The following is a 24,622-nucleotide window of genomic DNA, read 5'->3' as shown; positions in this document are numbered from 1 at the left end:
CTTTCACCCTCAAGTTACATGCATGCGTGCCTCAGTGTAACTATCAAATCACAGAATGTGATTCACAATCGATGGCAAAGCGGGATGCTTTCAGGATGTACTTCTGCAATGTATGGTGTCATCCTTGCGACACTTGTACAAAATAATATCCGGAGGCGTTAAAACATTGGTGGGAATTCAATCTGTTATATATATGGTTCTGAGAGTGGCCGGTCCTCGTTGTTACGATGAGTCTATATCAGGCGAGGACAAAGGAGAGTGATGAGGGTGCTTTCGTTTTGTGCTGACGGAGACATTGTTAGAACAGTGTTGGATGGAATCTCTCTCTCTCTCTCTCTCTCTCTCTCTCTCTCTCTCTCTCTCTCTCTCTCTCTCTCTCTCTCTCTCTCTCTCTCTCTCTCTCTCTCTCTCTCTCTCTCCCTCCCTCCCTTACACGATTTTATCTGATCTTCGCTTATCTTTGTCGCTCGCTTACCATTTTAAGATCTGGCTAGGATTCTACATAGGATAAATCCATTTCTCCACTTGGGCACATACCAACAATCAATAGCCTACCTGCTTTCTGAGCAGAGTGGGAATTTCATGTATGAACTAACCTCTTAAAAAACGGATAGTTCTGCTATTTATCCGTTTGCCAGGGAACGGTTAAGGATTCGGTATCCGATGAACATTTCAGAAGACCGACCGTGGTGATAGCGCGTCGACTGACCGTTTTGCACGTGAAGACACGCACAGTAACGCTGATAAGCTCTATGTCGACCAAAAGAGTGGGATTCCCTGTAGGTGGAGTTCCTGTAGGGGGATTCCCTGTGTACAGGGAATCCCACAGGGTGGAGTTTTTCAATAAAACTTGCAAACCATACTCGAACTTTTAAGAAATATCAAAAAAGATCGAAAAACATCAAATTCTACCGATGTCGCTAAGCATCACGTGACTTTCAGCGATATCAGCGAAATGCTACAAAAACTACACCCTGTGGTATTCCCTGTATACAGGGAATCCACCTACAGGAACTCCACCTACAGGGAATCCCACTCTTTTGGTCGACATAGACCCCATCAGCCACAGTAACCGGTCATGGTGATAACGATCCATATGGTTTGGACTTATAATAATTGACTTCTCGACAGACTCATTGTCATCGATATGAACTGGCCTTGTGTCCTATTGCAAGAAATCCTGGAGGGATACTTCATTTGTTGTTGTATTTGATGAATGTGAACAGTGAATGTACCATTAAAGGCCATTTACATACATGCGGTGTCTACAGTTTTACCCGGTAAAGTCCAAGAGCAATGCAGTCATTCTGTTCTGTCCATGCCGCAGGTGATGGTACGGAGGTGGCCCGAGAGGGGGAGGAGGAGGCGGTGGCTCTAACTCCACGTGACGAGGAGATCCTGGAACAACTGCTGGAAGGTGAGCCTTGAGGAGAGAGATAGATGGATGGTTTAATCATGAAGGACTTCCTTCATTTAGAGATTGTCAACATTCTTACCAAAGAATCAGAGAGACAGTACGAGACAGAAATGCTGGGGAGAACTTTGAAAGCTGGAGTAGGAGACAGCAGACGAGAGAGAGAGAGAGAGAGAGAGAGAGAGAGAGAGAGAGAGAGAGAGAGAGAGAGAGAGAGAGAGAGAGAGAGTGTGTTGAGGCAAAAAATAGGAGATGGAGGAGTCAGGAGTGGGCGGATTAGAAATAGAGTAAAAGGACAAGACAGTAGACAAGACACTTTTTTATGAAAGGGTTTGAAGTGTGTGTGTGTGTGTGTGTGTGTGTGTGTGTGTGTGTGTGTGTGTGTGTGTGTGTGTGTATGTGTGTGTGTGTGTGCGCGCGCAAGAGATAGAGATACCGAGAGTGAGAGAGAGAGAGAGAGACAGAGTGAGAGAAAGACAGTCAGGCAGACAGACACAGAGAGAGCAAACAAAACTGAATAAGAGACAGAGAAACAAGGAGAGAGAGAGAGTGAGAGACAGACAGTAAATCTGAGAAGAGAGTGGTGTTTACAAGGCGAAAACTGGAGGAGGAGGAGGAGGAGGAGAACGAGTGGGAGGATTTAAATGGTGAAAGGACAAGACAGTAAACAAGACGGCATTCGTCCGCTTCATGTCTCCTCCAACTGACTTGAACAAAAAAAAAATCCCGTTACAAATTAATCTGAAAAGAAACAAGTCGCGTAAGGCGAAAATACAATATTTAGTCAAGTAGCTGTCGAACTCACAGAATGAAACTGAACGCAATGCCATTTTTTCAGCAAGACCGTATACTCGTAGCATCGTCAGTCCACCGCTCATGGCAAAGGCAGTGAAATTGACAAGAAGAGCGGGGTAGTAGTTGCGCTAAGAAGGATAGCACGCTTTTCTGTACCTCTCTTTGTTTTAACTTTCTGAGCGTGTTTTTTAATCCAAACATATCATATCTATATGTTTTTGGAATCAGGAACCGACAAGAAATAAGATGAAAGTGTTTTTAAATTGATTTGGACAATTTAATTTTGATAATAATTTTTATATATTTAATTTTCAGAGCTTGTTTTTAATCCGAATATAACATATTTATATGTTTTTGGAATCAGCAAATGATGGAGAATAAGATAAACGTAAATTTGGATCGTTTTATAAATTTTTATTTTTTTTTACAATTTTCCGATTTTTAATGACCAAAGTCATTAATTAATTTTTAAGCCACCAAGCTGAAATGCAATACCGAACCCCGGGCTTCGTCGAAGATTACTTGACCAAAATTTCAACCAATTTGGTTGAAAAATGAGGGCGTGACAGTGCCGCCTCAACTTTCACGAAAAGCCGGATATGACGTCATCAGAGACATTTATCAAAAAAATGAAAAAAACGTTCGGGGATTTCATACCCAGGAACTCTCATGTCAAATTTCATAAAGATCGGTCCAGTAGTTTAGTCTGAATCGCTCTACACACACACACACACACGCACGCACGCACGCACACACATACGCACATACACCACGACCCTCGTTTCGATTCCCCCTCGATGTTAAAATATTTAGTCAAAACTTGACTAAATATAACAAGTCGGAGAAGAAAGTGTACACACCTGCATGAGCTAGGCTCGTAAACCATCCTTGCTTTCATCATGAATTATTTGTAGCGGCTAATTTGCTGTTGGAATCTGTACTGTCTCCGGAGAGGGAATAAGGGGAAAGTGAGATCTTGGCGAAAGAGAGAGAGAGTGAGAGAGAGAGAGAGAGAGAGGGAGGAGAGAGAGAGAGGGAGGAGAGAGAGAAAGAGAGAGAGAGAGAGAGACAGACAGACAGAAAGAGACAGACAGACAGACAGACAGACAGAAAAGAGAGAGAGTGGGAGAGAGACAGATAGACAGACAGACAGAGACAGACAGAGACAGACAGAGACAGAGACGACCAACAGACAGACAGACAGAAAAAAGAGAGAGTGACAGACAGACAGACAGAGAAAGACAGAGCCAGACAAACAGACCGACAGACAGAACACAGAGAGAGAGTGAGAGAGAGAGAGAGAGACAGACAGACAGACAGACAGACAGACAGAGGGAGAGGGGAGAGAGACAGAGAGAGAGACTGCCAGAGAGAGGCAGAGCAGGAGAGAGGTTTTTTTTGCAGAGAAAAGATCGAACGAAAGAATGGCACGGACATGCCGACAGAACGAGGGCGGGTGGTAGTAGAATGGGAGTAAATAGGGGTACAGAGGGAGAGACATTTTGGAGAGACAAAGAAAGATCTGTAAGCGTTTCTTAGTGTGGGAGATGCAGAGAGAGACACACCGACAGGCAGAGTGATATAGGGGGATTCTATACGGAAGATGGGGGAAGAGAGAAAGAGAGAGTGGGAGGGAGATACAGAGAGAGATTCAAACAGACAGACAGACAGGGGAACAGAGTGAGAGACTGAAAGGGGGGGGGGGGGGGGGAGAAGAGAGAGAGAGGATCCGAGTTGTCAACTCCACCTTGCGACAAACTCAGTGCACATTATCGGTTTCCATGGAAACCCAGACTCATTTGAGACTCTTGTCCGGTGCTAAGCCTGTGAATGCGCTGCCGGCGTCTTGAGTCGATAGCTCCCTCCCCCCTCCCCCTTTCGTGTCTCTCTCTGCTGCTTTACACACAGAAGGCAGGAATCCTTATAGGGCTGTCTGCTTCTCTTCAATTTTAATGCCTCTCTTTCCTCTCTTCGTGTTCTTTCTTTCTTTCTTTCTTTCTGTCTCTATATCCTGCCGTGCGGAGTTATTCAATGTGTTTTCCTTTTTATATTTAGTCAAGTTTTGACTAAATATTTTAACATCGAGGGGGAATCGAAACGAGGGTCGTGGTGTATGTGCGTATGTGTGTGTGTGCGTGCGTGTGTGTGTGTGTGTGTGTGTGTAGAGCGATTCAGACTAAACTACAGGACCGATCTTTATGAAATTTGACATGAGAGTTCCTGGGTATGAAATCTCGGAACGTTTTTTTCATTTTTTTGATAAATGTCTTTGATGACGTCATATCCGGCTTTTCGTGAAAGTTGAGGCGGCACTGTCACGCCCTCATTTTTCAACCAAATTGGTTGAAATTTTGGTCAAGTACTCTTCGACGAAGCCCGGGGTTCGGTATTGCATTTCAGCTTGGTGGTTTAAAAATTAATTAATGACTTTGGTCATTAAAAATCTGAAAATTGTAAAAAAAAATAAAAAATTATAAAACGATCCAAATTTACGTTTATCTTATTCTCCATCATTTGCTGATTCCAAAAACATATAAATATGTTATATTCGGATTAAAAACAAGCTCTGAAAATTAAATATATAAAAATTATTATCAAATTTTTTTTTTCGAAATCAATTTAAAAACACTTTCATCTTATTCCTTGTCGGTTCCTGATTCCAAAAATATATAGATATGATATGTTTGGATTAAAAACACGCTCAGAAAGTTAAAACGAAGAGAGGTACAGAAAAGCGTGCTATGCAGCATAGCGTAACCACTACCCCGCTCTTCTTGTCAATTTCACTGCCTATGCCGTGAGCGGTGGACCACGAGTATACGGTCTTGCTGCGTTGCATTGCGTTCAGTTTCATTCTGTGAGTTCGACAGCTACTTGACTAAATATTGTATTTTCGCCTTACGCGACTTGTTATTACTTTGTTCCTTGCGTATGTGAGTGTCTGTTTAAGATGCCTGTGTGTCGCGCATCTCTTCAAAAATTAAATCCAAAACAGATTGTCAATGTAACGTTTTGTTTTGTTATATTTGCCCAATAACATGCCTTTCTTGATGATATACTGCATGTGTTCCACAGTCTCCTCCACTTCGAACATCAAGAATGAAAAAAAATGCAAGAAAGAATTACATTTTTGGAACTTTTAATTATAACAAGACAAAGCATTCATAAGAAGTGCGACCTATCGGTCTTTCGAATAGACGAAAAAGATTCACAACAGACAAACATCTGTAATAAATGATACTGTGACTTATCTCTCAATTGTTGTCTTACAAAAAATTAAACATCTCTCTCTCTCTCTCTCTCTCTCTCTCTCTCTCTCTCTCTCTCTCTCTCCCTCTCTCTCTCTCTCTCCCTCTCTCTCTCTCTCTCCCTCTCTCTCTCTCTCTCCCTCTCTCTCTCCCTCTCTCTCTCTCTCCCTCTCTCTCTCTCTCCCTCTCTCTCTCTCTCTCTCTCTCTCTCTCTCTCTCTCTCTCTCTCTCTCTCTCTCTCTCTCTCTCTCTCTCTCTCTCTCTCTCTCTCCGTCTTTACATGTCCTTTTGCGCGAGTTTATCATGTTCATCTGTCTTTCTGTTTGTCACTGTACATCTGTCTCTTTCTTGCACAAATAAAAGTCTTTTTTGTGATGCGCTGCCCCAACGTGTAGCTAGTTGTGGATCACATTATACCAAATACCACCTCCCTATTTGGTATGGTGCCACGATGTTAGACCGCAACTTGACGGCGGGTCATAGGAATGTGATGGCAAAGATTATTGATAGGTGTGAAATAAAAATAGACCTGCACGCGGCATTAGAATCGGAATCAGAGTAATAACAATAACGAAACACCGACTCATATTTATTGTCATGAAGACCGAACGGTTGGTAGATCACTAGATGTAATATACACGCATGCAACCTTTGTCCCGAATTTGCGGCGTTGCCGATTTCCTCGAAAAAGTAGTTATGTCTATGTACATGACTTAATACACACGCGTCTGTGGAGAATATATGGAAAAGCATGGGTACAGTGGATGGGAAAAGTGTGTGAAAACGTTCGTATGTCAATTTATGCATGCGCATGATCGCTGGTTTATCGTGTGTTAACAGGGAGCGTGGAACCAGACCAGCTGCCCGTTGAGCAGCAGAAGCGACTCTCGCAGTTCATCGAGATGATGATCTCCATGCTGGAGATGCGAGGCTCTGAGCACCACGATGACGTCGACGTTGTTGAAGAAGAAGGTTGGTTGGCTGATTGTAGTTTTTCATGTCCCTTCCACCTGTTGCCATGACTATTCGGAACCAATTCAACTTTCTTTCCTTTATCAGTATTTATGGTGGTCTCCGTGTTTAAAACTAAATTTACATGTAAGTCTACAAAAGTAAAGAGAAGAAGGTTCTAGAAAGAAAAATACACTGATATCTGTTAACACGTTTTACTTCAAATCTTCAAAAGGTTCCGTATCTTGATCTCCTTTTAAAAAAGGTAAATAGCTTATCTGGGGAACACCCCGGAGTAATAGTAACAAACAGAGCTGTTTGGCAAAGGCGTGAGGGATACATGCATTAACCAACAGTCTATCCGTGTGTCCCGTTGTTTCGGCTGCATGCTCTTCTGTCGTTGTGTCTACCTCTCTAACTGTCTTCTTACATGCCTGCTCTACCTACTAACTTGACTATAGTACCCACCTACCCACCTGCTCGTTTGTTTGTTTATTTGCTTAACGCCCAGCCGACCACGAAGGGCCATATCAGGGCGGTGCTGCTTTGACATATAACGTGCGCCACACACAAGACAGAAGTCGCAGCACAGGCTTCACGTCTCACCCAGTCACATTATTCTGACACCGGACCAACCAGTCCTAGCACTAACCCCATAATGCCAGACGCCAGGCGGAACAGCCACTAGATTGCCAATTTTAAAGTCTTAGGTATGACCCAGCCGGGGTTCGAACCCACGACCTCCCGATCACGGGGCGGACGCCTTACCACTAGGCCAACCGTGCCGGTCCACCTGCTCGTCTATCTGCCTGTCAGCGTATCCGATACTCACCGTTCATCTAAGCACCTATCATAATCTCCTAATCCTTCTATGCTTTCCTCCAGGGAGTGAAGAACGAGCACTACCGCCTTCAGAGCACAACCCGATCGCCACCCAGGAAGCTGCCACCCGCTCGGAGGACGACGACGACGACGACATCAGCGACGATCTGGTGGTCAAGGGGGGCAGTGCTGAGGATGGGGTGGAGAACGTGGTGGACTCCGTGCCCATCACCGACACCAGCGACAACGACGTGGACGACAAGGAGGAGCCAGACCTCAGCCTGGAGAAGAAGGCGCCCCCCAGCGGCGAGGATGCTGATGGTGAGTTGCGTGTAGAACAGTGAATGTGTCGTGATAGAGGGATCAATACATGGATCGATGGATGGATGGGTGGATTGGTGGATGGATAGACGGATTGACATGGATGGAATGATAGACGATGTGTATTGATGGGGGAGTGATAGATGAACGTAAGCCTAATTACTCTTCAATGGGTTCTTCCCTTCACCCAAAACAGGTTCCGTTTTGGCTTTTTGCATGTTCTATTTTAAGATTTATAAATTCCAATTACGAAAGATACTCAAATTCCAAGGATTCTCATATAAGTTTATTCTAAAACTAGGCAGTTTATACAATGTGTCCCTATTTCCCACTGTTTTGTTTGTTTCTTTTGTTATTTAATCATGTGTGGGTGTGTGACTGTGCAAGAGTGTAGGGATATGCGTGTGTGCGTGCGTGAATTTCTGTTATCCTCTGTTTGCATGTGTGTGTGTTTTTACATTTAGTCAAGTTTTGATTTACATTAAGTCAAGTTTTGACTAAATGTTTTATCATAGAGGGGGAATCGAGACGAGGGTCGTGGTGTATGTGTGTGTGTCTGTCTGTCTGTCTGTCTGTGCGTGTGTGTGTGTAGAGCGATTCAGACCAAACTACTGGACCGATCTTTATGCAATTTGACATGAGAGTTCCTGGGAATGATATCCCCGGACGTTTTTTTTCATTTTTTCGATGACGTCATATCCGACTTTTTGGAAAGGTTGAGGCGGCACTGTCATACCCTCATTTTTCAATCAAATTGATTGACATTTTTGTAAAGCAATCTTCGACGAAGGCCGGACTTCGGTATTGCATTTCAGCTTCGTGGCTTAAAAATTAATTAATGACTTTGGTCATTAAAAATCTAAAAATTGTAATAATTTTTTTTTATATGAAACGATCCAAATTTACGTTCATCTTATTTTACATCATTTCTTAATTCCAAAAACATATAAATATGTTATATTTGGATTAAAAACAAGCTCTGAAAATTAAAAATATGAAAATTATGATCAAAATAAAATTTCCGAAATCGATTTAAAAACAATTTCATCTTATTCCTTGTCGGCTCCTGATTCCAAAAACATATAGATATGATATGTTTGGATTAAAAACACGCTCAGAAAGTTAAAACGAAGAGAGGTACAGAAAAGCGTGCTATGCAGCACAGCGAAACCACTACCGCGCTGAACAGGCTCGTCAGTTTCACTCCGTTTTGCACAAGCGCCGGACTGCGGTCATTGTGAAAAAATGCAGTGCGTTCAGTTTCATTCTGTGAGTTCCACAGCTTCACTAAATGTAGTAATTTCGCCTTACGCGACTTGTTGTTTTTTGTTGTCGTCTGTCTGTATGAATGGTTACCTGCATGTCTTTTTGTAAGGTGTTGAGTGAATGATATCGTTCCTATCACACCACTACAATGGCTTCGTTGTCCATCAGCAGGACTCAGTGTGATGGCTGAATGCTGGACGATTATTAATGCCACTGTTTAAGATTGCTTCCCCGTTTATGACGCCTCGTGTATTATCTCCTCAATTTTCAAGACACGATGAAAAAAACCGACAAGAGTTTAACATTATGCTAAGAAACGACAGCACCCTTTGGGCTGTCTTCTCCCTCACACACACCAAACAGCTGGGGGTGGGGGGTCGGGGGGGGGGGGGGGGGGGGTGGTAGATCGCGAAAAAAATGAGAGCTGGGAGAACCACTGCGCGTTTTATTTCGTCTTTCATTGAGGCAGAAGGAAAACGATAAGAGAGAATTATTATGCAAAGAATCATGAGTTCCTGATTTCTGTCTTCTCCCTCCCGTTCTCCAAAATCTGGCGGATTGGAGAAGGAGAGGGCGGGATGGGGGGGGGGGGGGGGGGTCAAGAAAAAAAGAGTGGAGCAGAAACAATAATAATAAAGTGAGGGCGGTGATTGTCTGCATTGCATGCTGGCACGTGCGATTGGCCAATATCTGACAATGATGACCTTTCGACATTGACTGTCAATCCTTTTCTCGCTTATTTTGCGCTCGTGCAATCGTGAGCGGGAGGCCAGTTTTGGCAGGTTGACTCCGCTATGATCCTTAGCTTTCTGCTCCTTATGTTTTTTCTTCTGAAAGTGACTTATGGGTTGATATTTCACCCAGCTGATTGCAAAGCATATGTTTGCGAGCATTGCAGACAGCGTGTCTGTATGATACAAGAAGTCGTACTCGCAAAGAAGACCAACTCGCTTCTACAGGTCTTGCATGGCCCCTAGCTTTTGTGGTGTTACTGCGAGCTCTTTTAACCCGCAGGAGCTTGTATCAATTTGCCGTTCGATTGAAGTACCCTGCTCCTTTGGCCTTACTACCTTGATACAAGCACCTGTGTTCTAACCTGATATGAAAATGGTGTGGTTTCACTTGTTGTGTGAGGAATATTTCGAAAATTAACTTTTGAAATACAGAAACTTTCTCCATGAGGTGTGGAAGCCAGTTTCAAGAAGGCGACATAAACTGACCGAAGTCGTAATGACCTTGCAGAAAAAAATGCTTTAGTTTTTCTTCGTTTGAGTTATCGCTACGACAGTGCTATAAGAGAGAACGCTCTACAAAAGACATTGCGAAATAAATGAATACATGAATAAGATAACAAAATATAGGAATCGTTCCTTGACGGTGCTTTTTTTCATGAAGCAGCAAGACACAATGTTGATGTAGTGCACTTTTGCCCAGGTGTGTATTCCCCCCTCGTGGTCGGTCTTAACCACATCAATCAATCAATATGAGGCTTATATCGCGCGTATTCCGTGGGTACAGTTCTAAGCGCAGGGATTTTTTTAATTTATTTTTTATATTTTTTATGCAATTTATATCGCGCACATATTCAAGGGGCAGGGATTTATTTATGCCGTGTGAGATGGAATTTTTTTTACACAATACATCACGCATTCACATCGGCCAGCAGATCGCAGCCATTTCGGCGCATATCCTACTTTTCACGGCCTATTATTCCAAGTCACACGGGTATTTTGGTGGACATTTTTATCTATGCCTATACAATTTTGCCAGGAAAGACCCTTTTGTCAACCGTGGGATCTTTAACGTGCACACCCCAATGTAGTGTACACGAAGGGACCTCGGGTTTTCGTCTCATCCGAAAGACTAGCACTTGAACCCACCACCTAGGTTAGGAAAGGGGGGAGAAAATTGCTAACGCCCTGACCCAGGGTCGAACTCGCAACTTCTCGCTTCCGAACGCAAGTGCGTTACCACTCGGCCACCACAGAGCCACGCCTTCTCGCCGTGAGCAAATGACCTCGGTCCTGCAAGGGGAGCAATAAATTGCACAATTGAACAGCGGCCATCAGGCAGAATTACGGCAGCGATATGAGCTGCAGATAAATTGCCATCATGGGCCAAGCATCCAGGGTGGAGGAATCTGGGAGCCTGGGTGATTACTTGATGGTCACCCTCCGCTCTCGCCTCACGCCCAACGCCGCGGATATTTGAGCACTAGATTTGCGGGCCCTGCAATCGCCCTGTAATTTGGTCTGGAAAGAGCGAGAGAGAGAGAGAGAGGGGGGAGAGCGAGAGAAAGAAAAGAGGAAAATGATTGAAGGAAGGGGAAAAAACAGATAAGGGAGAACGAAAGAAAAAAATGGAGAAAAATGCAAAAGAATAAGAAGAAATAAGAGAGATGGGGAATTCAAATTGCAGAAATGTGGAAGACCTTTCCCCTCCCCTCCCCCCCACCCCCCCACCCATCCCCTTGATATATCCACGATCGAGGAGCAAGCTTGGGAATGTTGATAAAAGAAAAAGAAAGACACAACATTTGCCAAAATGAGTCTTTCCTGGGGGTGTCAAGTGATTCGCTGGGCAAGGAATGACATGTGTGCGCCTCATTCGCAGACGCTTGTTGAGGTTTACCGGCTTCCGGTACGGGGTCTAGGGGACACTGGTTGTGTAGGGACCTCGTGGTTGTTTTTGTTCTGAGGTTCGCTGTTTCAGTTTTTTTTATTGTTTGTTTTTTATTGAATTTTGTGAATGGTTTTGTTATGAGTTGTTAGGTTTTAAACTTGTGCAATAGCACCCGTGCGTTGATATGTGACTGCTGTTTGCAGAAGTCTTAAGGTATGCAGACGTACTCGAGGGTTGATGCCACACCACGGCAACGTCCCGTTTTCCCTAGCTTCCAAATCAATCGAATTTTTGATAGCTTAGGGTGTCTGCCTGATGTTCCGTTCACTATGTTTTCCTGAATTAGCCCCTTACGACGTTTTCCCGTTTTAATATGTAAAGAAAAGCTCTGAGGAACCCGTTACGGGAGCCCGGATGCTGCTGTCCAAAAGTTAGCGAGGGTCGTAGAGGATATCGGCAAAAACACTCGCGCCGACGTGTTTGGAAGGTATTTCTACAGATTGTCAAAGTGTATGGCACCTCTGGAAGGATCATTCTAGGAATTAAAATGGCGTGATCAAATTAACGATGATCTGTGTGATAATATGAGATTCTAAGGACTTTCAGAAAACCTTACGTATCTAAGCTTATAAGGCACGCATACAAATAGATAACATGTCCAAGAAATAAGGTACGTGGGTCGGCACGATGTTATTTTCTGATCACACAAGTAACGTACTTTGTTAAGGGTTTCCAGTGGCGAAAGGAGAGAAACAAGCGAGTCCTATCTTCAGTAAGGTGTCGCCGGTGCTAAATCTTGTTTGCAGCGTCTAAGCTTATCATCTTCGCGTATAATGCCATTAGCGCACCTTATCAGGGACCATTATAAAGTCCAGAACCAGATTGGACAAACAAACAACAGAAGTAGCTGGCAACCAACAACCACGGTACGTGTTTGTGTGTGGGTGTGTTTGTGTGTGTGTGTGTGTGTGTGTGAGTGCGCGCGCACATGCGTCCGTGTCCGTTGGTGTTTTTTTGTGGGGGCGGGGGATGGAGGCAGTGGTGTCACCTCCCTGCCCACCGCATCTGCTACCCCCCCCCCCCCCCCAAAGCACACCCCAATGAGAGGAGATGTGCTATAATGAAATGCGTTGCAGTCATTATTAGAAAAGGGGGTTCAGGAGATTTCTTATCGTGAGCCTAGGTGGATCAGGGCCCGACCAGCCCCGAGCAGAGAAGCCTCTTACATCGCACAGAAGAAGCTGCAAAGAAAGAAATCTTGTCTTTTTTGTTTTGAGGGTGGGAGGGGGGGGGGGGGTCATATAGATGAGAGTGAGGTTGTGTGGCGATTGGGAGGGAGGGGGATGAAGAGTGGAAAGCGTGGTCGACACGGGCAGCTAAAACAAAGGGAGAGAAACGCGCAGAATTGAAATCAAGGTGAACTGGAGTTACTGACAGCCACATTCACACTTCTCCAAAACAGGTTAGCAGAACTGCTGGAGAGGTTACCCGTTGGACCAACAACTAACAAACTATGAAATGGTCTTATCCATAAATGGAATACATAGAACAAAAACTTCACGGGTTCAGCCGTCGTCACATTATAGAGTAAGAGTCTGCATTTTTTAACCCGTGAAGACAAAACACAAATTTCCACAGATAGAATACTACCATGGCAGGCTAGACACATAATGCTCTCTCAGTGTCTGGTCGAAGCATTGTGTTGCTGAATCAAACAGTGTGAGAATACAGCGAAGAATGTGCCTCGTGATGCAGATTTTCTTGAGAAATGGAGAATTTTTAGCCTTTCTTTTGCAGAACAAAATTAAAGTAAATCCCGTGAATGTGTTAATCAGTTTTTCTCTCGTAGAGTTTTGTCGTGATCACGCCAAAGTAATAATTTTCAACAGATTTGGTTGTAACAACCGGTCAGCTACAGTCGCCAGTCATTTTTTTTTTATTTTTTTGTCTTTTTTTTTGTAGATGCTTCGACATAGTTCTCTAGTTCTGTACTTCTTTTTTTCTCTGTTTGAATGTTATTTTTTGCTCTTCTATTGTATTCTTCTTTCCTTAAGCCGTCTGTTCTAATGATGGTCACTTTCCCAGTCCATTTACGCCCTTGTGGTCATTATTGACCATGCATTCGGCACAAGAATAGGTCGGAAGGCAAAACTAAAAGACTGAAAGGCGAGGGACAAGAAAAAGGCCGGCATCAATCAAGCCAAAAGACTGGTCATCACAGTAATGGTCAAGCAGAGCGCTGCCCATTGTCCGGCCAGAGGCTGAAGAACAGAGCGGAAGAAAACGGTCAATATTGGCAATTGACCGCTGTCCATGCTAATCGCGCCCTTTTGTTTGACAAAAGCCCCGCCCTTAAGGTGATTATGCTCACGTTCTTGACTTTGTTTTGGAGTTTTGCTAAATGCACTATTCTGGCCCTTTTCGATGTGTTAAACCTTTCGTTGTCCAATTTCCGTTCGTTTTGTGTTCCTTTCTTCCATATTTTCAGTGTTTTGCGTGTGTACGTGAAGTGAGGCTTCCTCGTATGACTTGGTTGAATGTAGCCTCTGATAGATGTGCAAGGTAAGAGCAGGCATGATATCAAATACCTTAGTTCGGTTGTACTTGTCCATGAATACGTCTTGTTTCAATTGACCTTATTAAACTAGCAAAACATGTGTTGACAACCATTGTCAGCACAGGGCCATTATGCCATCGCACCAACAGACAAACACACATACAGAGAGAGGGAGGGAGGGAGGGAGGGAGAGAGAGAGAGAGAGAGAGAGAGAGAGAGAGAGAGAGAGAGAGAGAGAGAGAGAGAGAGAGAGAGAGAGTGAGAGACACACACACACACACACACACACACACACACACACACACACACACACACACACACACACACACATACACACAGAGAGAGAGAGAGAGAGAGAGAGAGAGAGAGAGAGAGAGAGAGGGAGGGAGGGAGGGAGGGAGGGAGAGAGAGAGAGAGAGAGAGAGAGAGAGAGAATGTATGAAGAAGAGAACGAGAGAGAGAATGTATGAAGAAGAGAACAACCCTACAATCCCCTTATGTTTACAAACGGCTTTATCGTTCAGGCGTTTTGGTTAAAAGCACGAACAACACGTGAAGCATGCGATGCGCTGTGTTTAGTTATGTGGTCCATTACGGCCAACACATGAACATGAATGACCATGGTCGGCGTGCATTGTTACTTTTTATTCTGCCTAATGAATGCACTGTTATAAAATCAGCGACGTTGGCACGCGGGAGAGAATTCAAAATGAAAAAGTGAATAAACAGATAGAACGCTCCAAAATCAATACTGAAGAACGAAAAACAAGCAAACTAACTACTTAAATGATAATAATTATAATAATGACAGCTTTTATAGCGCGAACCACAGTAGTCTATGCTCTCCGCGCTTTACATATTAACTATGCATATGATCATACTATTTAATAAGGACTGGGTGGCCGAGTGGTAACGCACTTGCGCTCGGAAGCGAGAGGTTGCGAGTTCGACCCTGGGTCAGGGCGTTAGCAATTTTCTCCCCCCTTTCCTAACCTAGGTTGTGGGTTCAAGTGCTAGTCTTTCGGATGAGACGAAAAACCGAGGTCCCTTCGTGTACACTACATTGGGGTGTGCACGTTAAAGATCCCACGATTGACAAAAGGGTCTTTCCTGGCAAAATTGTATTGGCATAGATAAAAATGTCCACCAAAATACCCGTGTGACTTGGAATAATAGGCAAGTAGGATATGCGCCGAAATGGCTGCGATCTGCTGGCCGATGTGAATGCGTGATGTATTGTGTAAAACAATTCCATCTCACACGGCATACATAAATCCCTGCGCCTTGAATATGTGCGCAATATAAATTGCATAAAAAATAAAATAAAATAAAAAAATCCCTGTGTTTAGAACTGTACCCACGGAATACGCGCGATATAAGCCTCATATTGATTGATTGAATACATATATGACTAAGTGCCAAAAGGTGCGCACGAAAAGCGGACAAAGGGGCTAAAAAATAAAAGTTGACAAACACGACTGATATTGTGATTTTTGTTAAGACAACAGATGCTGGAACCCAATTACGAAAAGAAAAGATAAATTTACCCAAATGATTTTACAAATAACGATAATTTTGTTCGTTATATCATTCAAAACGGCACTGAGTCATAGCATTAAGGTTATCTCGCACGTTTTTAAAGCTAGGGCTTTGAAACTTGGCACACAACCAAAGTATAATGACCTCCAGGTATGGTGCACATCACATTAAACAACATTGAATTTCAAGGTCACAGCGAGGTTAAATTTCCTTTGCAAACTGGAAAATTGTCGTTGTCACGTCTTACATGTTTTAATACTAGATCAGTTAGACTTTACATACTTCACATACTTTCAGCATTTTTATAAAACCTCATTAAAAGTGACCTGCTGGTTAATCTTTGTCAAAGTTCAAGGTCACAGCGGGGTCACATCTGGTCCAAATGTGGAATATTTTCAATTTATTCAGCGCGTTTATAGCACGAGCTTTGAAAATACACACAGTTCTAGTGTATAATGTTCACACACGATTAAAGTCTGGTTGAAAAAGTCAAGGTCACAGCAGGGTCGCGTTGAGGTCAAACATATACATTTTTCAATGAGGTTTTCTCATATGTTTTTGAAGCTAGGGCCTTGAAACTTGGCACACTACGCAAGTTAAATTAAACCTCATCAAATTCCAAGGTCACAGTAAGGTTAAAGGCATATGTACGCGCTCCCGTGTTTACAAAGTGTAGTTTGCCCATAATCGATGTCAAACGCACCATAAGACCATATAATGACGATATGTCACCATGCGCGGACCATAATACATGCATTACAGCTTGTTCTAGCCTCTGAAAAAGTGAGGATGTCAACAAAGCCGCGGTGTTAGCTCCCTTGCATCAACGTTACATGTGTTGCCAAATCTATAAATAGGACGATCCAGATCAAAATGAAAATTAACATATCTCAACATTGAAGGGGTCCTAGACCACAATATTTTGCAGGGAACTTAATTTAGCATGTCTCCAGCTGTTGGTAAAGCAATTAGCGTGTATAGTCATCGAGTACTTATGCCTTTAAAGATCCTTTAAGGATATTTTCTAAAAAAGGTGACCGCCTGGTTAATGTTTGTCAAATTTCAAGGTCACAGCAGTGCCATCTGGCTTAAACTTTGAAAAATTGTCAATTTCTTCAACTAGTTTTATAGTGTTTGAAGTCATTCACACATGATGAAAGTCTGGTTGATAAAATCAAACGTCAAGGTCGCAGCGGGGTCGCATTGAAGTCAGACACATACAATTGTCATTTTCACGAACGCCTTTTAAGCAACACCTTTGAAACTTCACACATTCCAAAGTTTTGATGTTGTTTGGTTATAATCAAAGTGTGGTCAATTTCCATGATTGAGAGCATTCAGAGGGGTCAAGTTGAGGTCACACAAAAAGTGATAATCATTGGTGAAAGTGCTTATTTTATAATTGTTGATCTTGATGTTTTGACCAATTAATATTACCAGGATCAACCATACCAGATTTCAAAGTCCAGAAGTTGTCAAACCTCAAACCTGTTGGAAGTTTCAAAGATTTAAGCATCAACAAATTTCTATTTGATTTGACCTTAAATAACAGATTTGACCTTAAATCTTAAAACAGATCAACCAGACTTTGGTTTTTATATAAATTGAAGTTCAATACAATTTCCTTTTTTTTTTTTACCCAAACCATAACGCCACTTTGACCTTGACATTTGACTAAGGTCGACCAGACTTGGTTCATGTTTGCTGGTGTTGTCCATTTGTAAATGTACTGATATCTGAAATATGACATGACTTATGTTTTGTCGTTCCATGCTACATGCAGTGTCCGAACAATCTCATTTTTACCCACACGAGACCCTGCTATGACCTTCACATTTCTCAAGGATCAACCTTGAATTCTCCATGTTGAACAATCATTAAGCAAAAGCGTTGTTTGAAGTTTGAAGGTTCTAGCTTCAAAAATCTCTGAAAAAATATGTTTCATCCGTTTTCTGAACCACATGTGACCCAGCCGTGACCTTGAAATCTGACAAGGGTCAACAAGACTTTTACCATGCGTGGGGCCCGGGGGCGATTAAACCCCAAATGTGTGTGAAGTTTCAAGGTTTCAACTTAAAAAACGTCTGAGAAAAATATACATTTTCCTTTTTGGACAATGTGTTGCACGCAAGACAACACGACAAACGCTCGTGTTATCATTCTTTTACTTTAAGGTCGACTTGCGTGCCCGCTCTTTCGCTAATCTCAATTAAAATTCATCTTGGAAGTTCGGTTTTATTACGCTTTTAATTAAGAAGATTAAACTAAGACAACAAATAGTTAGTTTTACCCATTTAACTCGATAAGGTAGTGACATTTTATGTTGAACGCAAGATGGTGTCGCACGCAAGATCTGAAAAGATGTTGACGACATAATTTCAACACTTGATAGCGCATTCGTGGTTCGTGATTTCTTCACAAATTTTGAACACAGAATGTGTCACGTGGTTCCGTAGATGAAGTAGATCTTTGTACATGTAAATTTTGTTTTTAAAAGAAAATAACCGTTAATTACCGAACATTTTGTCGCACGCAAGATATGACGAAATTTTCAAATCGTTTTCAAAAATGCTGTTCAAAAGTTCTGCAGTCTTTGCTGGATTACTTGAAAGACAGCAGTTTGATACACCGTTATCGCTTGACGTGTCGACATCAATTCCAGAATTTTTGACAAAAGAAATTTAGTAAATATCTGCGATTGAAAAATGTATGCCGTGATGACGACACATCTTGCGTGCGACACCTTAAAATTCGGTTATCGAAAAAATAAAATTCTCTCGAGATTTAGATTTGACGTTTGGTCTCGTCTGTAAAGCGATGTTTCAGGCATTCAATCAAACTAAATGCAATTCATTTGTGCTTCTTGTTATTTTTCTGTGGCATATTCAAAACACGAGGTATCACGATGTCCGTTTTCAGATGGCCGGTTTTGGCGTTATTTTTGACTTTAAACAAAGATAACTTCAAAACCGTTCAAGTCAGACACACGAAATTATGTCCACTATCTTTTCGCACATTCATCCACACACACACCAATTTTCAGCAGACACACGTTTTTAGAAACATTTTTATTGTAAAACAAAGTCGTCTTCTGTTCTGTGAGCACCTTTTGGCACTTAGTCATATACATTCTAGCAAAATAACGTAACAATAAACTTACAACAACACATAAGCCATTATGGACAATTCCATGACCACGCAGATAATGTATGCAATCCTGGGCGGGGATGTAGCTCAGTCGGTAGCGCGCTGGATTTGTATCCAGTTTGCCGCTGTCAGCGTGAGTTCGTCCCCACGTTCGGCGAGAGATTTATTTCTCAGAGTCAACTTTGTGTGCAGACTCTCCTCGGTGTCCGAACACCCCCGTGTGTACACGCAAGCACAAGACCAAGTGCGCACGAAAAAGATCCTGTAATCCATGTCAGAGTTCGGTGGGTTATAGAAACACAAAAATACCCAGCATGCTTCCTCCGAAAACGGTGTATGGCTGCCTAAAGTATGCAGTTGGCCGCTATCAGCGTGAGTTCGTCCCCACGTTCGGCGAGAGATTTATTTCTCAGAGTCAACTTTGTGTGCAGACTCTCCTCGGTGTCCGAACACCCCCGTGTGTACACGCAAGCACAAGACCAAGTGCGCACGAAAAAGATCCTGTAATCCATGTCAGAGTTCGGTGGGTTATAGAAACACAAAAATACCCAGCATGCTTCCTCCGAAAACGGCGTATGGCTGCCTAAATGGCGGGGTAAAAAACGGTCATACACGTAAAATTCCACTCGTGCAAAAAACACGAGTGTACGTGGGAGTTTCAGCCCACGAACGCAGAAGAAGAAGAAGAAGAAGCATACAATCCTAAACTTTCGCAGAACGTCCAAGTAAGCAACGAAGTGTTTTGATTTAGCTTCTTTGTGACTTTGGAGAAGGTGTCAATTTCAGTTGTCTAAATCCGTCGCGATATAACCTTGAATGGTTAAAAACGATGTTAAACACCAAATAAAGAAAGTAAAGAAAGTTGTCTAAATTCAGAACATCTTCAATTTTGTATGGCCGGCATTTCAAGACATTCAGGACTGTAAATGATATACCCCCCTCCCACCTCCATTACTGAAATGTGATCATGATAGATAGTCAAAAATGCAAGGTGCAGGAAATCTGAGAAGATTAAAAATAGGAAATCTAAACCGAAACGAAAGCAGATTTCAGTACAAAAAGTATCTCTCGTGTCGGGTTGCTGTTCTCCAGCATAGCGCAGTTATCTGGAACGTGGAGAAGGATGTGTGTGTGTGTGTGTGTGTGTGTGTGTGTGTGTGTGTGTGTGTGTGTGTGTGTGTGTGTGTGTGTGTGTGTGTGTGTGTGTGCGTGTGTGTGTGTGTGTGTGATTCCCAAGGTTGTTTGTGAGTTTGTTTATTTGTTGTTTGTTTTATTATTGTGAAATGTTGTTTTGTTTCTCTTCATTGCAGTATAATTGCACATACCAGAACGACAGTGTCCGTTGCTGTCGGTCTGTCAGTAAGCGTGCCTGCCCCTGCGTACGTCTGTTCACAACTTGTAAATGGAATTTATCTGTTTGGTTTGCAGAGAATGAGTCTGAAAACACGGCGGTTGTGAAGACCAAGTACACCTATATCAAGCTGAACAGCAAGTAAGTTTCGCACACATACACACTCACGCACGCACACACGCTGCACACACACACGCGCACGCACGCACGTACGCACGCACGCACGCACGCACGCACGCACACTTTTTGTATATTTTCGAAAAAAAATTCAAATGCATTATACAATTAAGCAGTCAAAAAATGAGAAGAATCATAAACTAACACACACACAAAGTGAGGAAAAAAACAAATCGCCTTTTTCGTATAAATGGAACAACAAATAAAAATTTAAAAAAATACAACTGCTTCAAATTCTGCTCTTTTTCTTTTTCTTTCTTTTTTATATTGAATTATAAATTAAACAAATCGGGGTATCGTTTGTCACTTTGAAATGGCACAGTTTTAAGGAATGTCTTAGCTATTTGAGGCAGCTTCGTGTTTCTGCAAAACAACTCAAAATGATTGTATTCAGGGCGAACTTTTACATCGGTTACAAGCGTGCATTTTACAATGTTGTAGGACTTTTACATCGGTTACAAGCGTGCATTTTACAATGTTGTGCACGATTGTACACTAAGATTTAACACTATACAACAATGTTTGGAAAGCAGCGCCTTTACTCCTAAGTTAATTGTGCCACTGAGTGACAGTTACCAGTCATTGTCCGTGGGTAGAGACATGTTCTATCAAAGGCACATTCCTTCTCGTCAAAACGGTTCGGCCCACCATCTCAAATTTTGCCAGGCTATTACATAGGATAAGACCATATACCTAATCATGCTCACATATGAACAATCAACACCCTGACTTGTTGCTGGTGGGGGTTGACATTTTGTGTATGAATCATTTCTTGAGAAGGCACTAGTGGCTTTTACGAAATAAATTCACAAGAGATCCCACTGTTCACAGGAGCACCTTGGTTGTTGATTATTGGTATGTGTCCAAGGGGAGGGATGTGGACTTACCCCGTGTCAAAGCCTGGTCAGATCTGTGACGGTCAGCCGATCTGTCGACACGAGAAGGAGGGTTTCTTGAAAAGCTCCAGTACAGTACCTGGCCTCGTTAGCACCCAGGTGGAAAGATCAGCAAGAAACAGACGTATCAGAATTATCGCCAAGAAACAGACGTATCAGAATTATCGCCAAGAAACAGACGTATCAGAATTATCGCCAAGAAACAGACGTGTCAGAATTATCGCCAAGAAACAGACGTATCAGAATCATCGCCAAGAAACAGACGTATCAGAATTATCGCCAAGAAACAGACGTATCAGAATTATCGCCAAGAAACAGACGTATCAGAATTATCGGCAAGAAACAGACATATCAGAATTGACATTCAGGTGGCACAATATTTAAGAAGATTAGAGCGTGTGGAAACACCTGCGCTCTGTTACACGTTGTCATTATGCGGAGATGTGTTCGGTGTACTGGTAACAGAAAACAATGCCGATTACTGGAATTATTTGTAGCTAATTGGTAAACTAGCACACACGACGCGTCACTGATTATGCTGTAGTTTTCTTCCCGCCACTAAATTAAACCTGATTAGGTATGTCTAATCGGTTAAGAAAGCGGCAGTTCCAGATTTTAAAAATGTTTTGTTCAGAAGTGTTGGAACATTACTTACAGGAATAATAATGATAACTTTGTGTGCGTGAAGCAAAGCTATTATGTTTTGCGCGGTACGTAGGTCTTGATCTGAGTCCAACTAGTACGTAGAGAGTGTGCGTGTAGGCCTATATTTGTGTGTGTGTGTGTGTGTGTGTGTGTGTGTGTGTGTGTATGCGTGTGTGTGTTTCGGTGTGTGTGTCTGTGTGTCTGTGGCGCTAAACGGATTAATTACTTTTGATTTGTTCGGTCACAACCATTAGTTAGTACATGTCCGCTCGAAGAAGCGATATTGGAGAAAGAATGGCTCAGCGCCACACATCAAAACCTAACATCACAACAGGAAGGCGCGACATTCGCGGCCTATGATTTGAAGGAGAGATGCTGTGGGAGGCTTAGTGTTTTGTCGCAGGGCCGTCATAATAAGCTTCGGTTTCCCTCCATATCGATCGTCACCAAGGCAACAGTTGTCTCCCTTGCAGCGCTCAGATGGCGCCACCATGCGGCAAAGAGCATGCACTACGCGTGTCGTGCGATTCACAACTTGCCGTGATTAAATGTCCGCACTTAGCTAGCATCTCACGCGTTTAATCTCTCCCTTTTGGTTGCAGATAAAACTTGCTTTTTGCACAGGTTCGTGTGTGTTGATTTTCAGTTCGCTTACCGCTGTGGTGTGTACAACTGTTGCCAATACAGTCATTTCAACTGAGACAGAATGCACGCTCTTTAACTTTCTGACAACCCACCCACCCCCCTCCCCCCGTTTTTCATGCATCTACATTAAAAACAGAATGGTGGCGTGGTTGCAATATCAATCAGGTCTCATTGTGGAATAGTGAAAAGGAAGACAGCAAAATCTCAAAGCCATTAACAATGTTCGTAATTATGGTAAACCCTGCATAGTTACTCTATTTTCGTGTGATGATTAAGACAGGAGTGGACCCGAAGCGAACCAAACCTTCCTGTGTTTACGATTTGATATAACATGTGATTACGTTTAGTCAATCAAAGCTAAAAACAAAATTGCCCGTGAATTGCATGGACAGCCAGTGCTTAAATTCCATGTTCAAATCACAGCAGCGAGAAGACAGTGTGTGTTAAAGTAACATAATTATGTCAGGTTGTGTACGGAATGCTGAGGGCCAGATCTTATTATGTCCGCTATAATCATGGCTACATGTAGGTTACAAATAAAACAAACAAACACACGAAAATAAAATAAGAGGTCTTGTTACCTCTAAATAAATTGCTTGAGTTGAGAATGTTAAGTGAAACAAGAGTAACCAGAGGTGTACATTTGGCTGGAATTTTTTTCAATCATTCATGTCAGAATACCTACTGTACGATAATGCCACTACTTGAAACTTCTTAGAGTGTCTGCTTTGATTTAAATAATTTTTTGTTTAACTTTTGTTTTGTTGCAATTTTGGCGAATCAACGACTTGGACATATAAAACAAACCCCATTGTCATGTTCTTTCGTTGTGTAGTCAACTGTTAATAACAGGGGTTTAATTTGACCTTAGATTTGCGCAGACAATTGGTGTCGAGTATTGTTTCTATCCATCTGTGACGGTCTGGGTCTTACTATGCAAAATATTCAGTGTTTGACTGCGATACACTTAGTTTATTCCTCCGGCGACCAAGGCAATACCCTCTTTTTTCTCAATGACGTCCAAGGTCTCAAAACCAGTGAATAATCAACGCTTTCATTGGGAGACACCTTACATATTACCTCTCTGGTGATCAAGACCCTTGCATATAACCACGTCACGTCCCAAAGAGATACTAGTTCTGGGGACAGAAAAACCAAGTTAGCATAGCGTGATCAAGACGATCAAAGCTATGCCGTCGTTCTGATCGTCACTAACGATGTAGGCCCTAAAGTGAAGAGCGTTTAACTTTTAAACTGGAAGACACTACATATACAAATTGTCTCTCAGACGACTAACACGATGAACTCGCCCTCTCAGTCTCTGACGGTGTAGTTGTGAAGAGGATGAGAGACCGTTTTAATTTTATATGTTATAATGCATGTTATTCTGATGCTATAGTTGATGCTGTTTCAGGGCGGAAAATGATGTGAGACACTTTACATGTGTGTTATTCTGATGCTATAGTTGATGCTGTTTCAGGGCGGAAAATGATGTGAGACACTTTACATGTGTGTTATTCTGATGCTATAGTTGATGCTGTTTCAGGGCGGAAAACGATGTGAGACACTTTACATGTGTGTTATTCTGATGCTATATAGTTGATGCTGTTTCAGGGCGGACGATGATGTGAGACACTTTACATGATTGTGTGTTATTCTGATGCTATAGTTGATGCTGTTTCAGGGCGGAAAATGATGTGAGACACTTTACATGTGTGTTATTCTGATGCTATAGTTGATGCTGTTTCAGGACGGACGATGATGTGAGACACTTTACATGATTGTGTGTTATTCTGATGCTATAGTTGATGCTGTTTCAGGGCGGAAGAATGAGAGAAACTTTACATGTGTGTTATTCTGATGCTATAGTTGATGCTGTTTCAGGGCGGACGATGATGTGAGACACTTTACATGTGTGTTATTCTGATGCTATAGTTGATGCTGTTTCTGGGCGGACGATGATGTGAGACACTTTACATGTGTGTTATTCTGATGCAAAATGTAATGTTGTTTCAAGGCGGAAGGATGAGAGATAATTTACGTGTGTGTTATGCTGATGCAACATACTGTGATGTTGTTTCAGGTTGGACGAGAGCCAGGCAAAGAGCTTCGTGCTGAACCTGACCAAGGCTTTGCACGTGCCGCCCGGAGTGGCCAGCCTTGACCAGTGAGTGACCTTGACCTTGTCTTGTAATTTGCTTCTTGCGTGTTAGAAGAGAGAGAGAG

General features: G+C 42.5%; 1 protein-coding gene across 1 annotated transcript in view; it reads left to right on the top strand.

Annotated features, from left to right (window-relative positions):
- LOC138983149 (uncharacterized) overlaps positions 1–24,622 on the top strand; it is a 242,506-nt gene that overhangs the window by 111,290 nt on the left and 106,594 nt on the right. The window contains exons 4-8 of the mRNA XM_070356558.1: positions 1,328–1,417; positions 6,298–6,429; positions 7,294–7,551; positions 20,111–20,174; positions 24,480–24,563. Coding sequence (XP_070212659.1) covers positions 1,328–1,417; positions 6,298–6,429; positions 7,294–7,551; positions 20,111–20,174; positions 24,480–24,563 — 628 coding nt within the window. The remainder of the gene's footprint in view (positions 1–1,327; positions 1,418–6,297; positions 6,430–7,293; positions 7,552–20,110; positions 20,175–24,479; positions 24,564–24,622) is intronic.

This window comes from Littorina saxatilis, linkage group LG12 (genome assembly GCF_037325665.1).
Source record: "Littorina saxatilis isolate snail1 linkage group LG12, US_GU_Lsax_2.0, whole genome shotgun sequence".
NCBI classification, from domain to species: domain Eukaryota; kingdom Metazoa; phylum Mollusca; class Gastropoda; order Littorinimorpha; family Littorinidae; genus Littorina; species Littorina saxatilis.
This window is presented reverse-complemented; position numbering and strand designations above follow the sequence as displayed.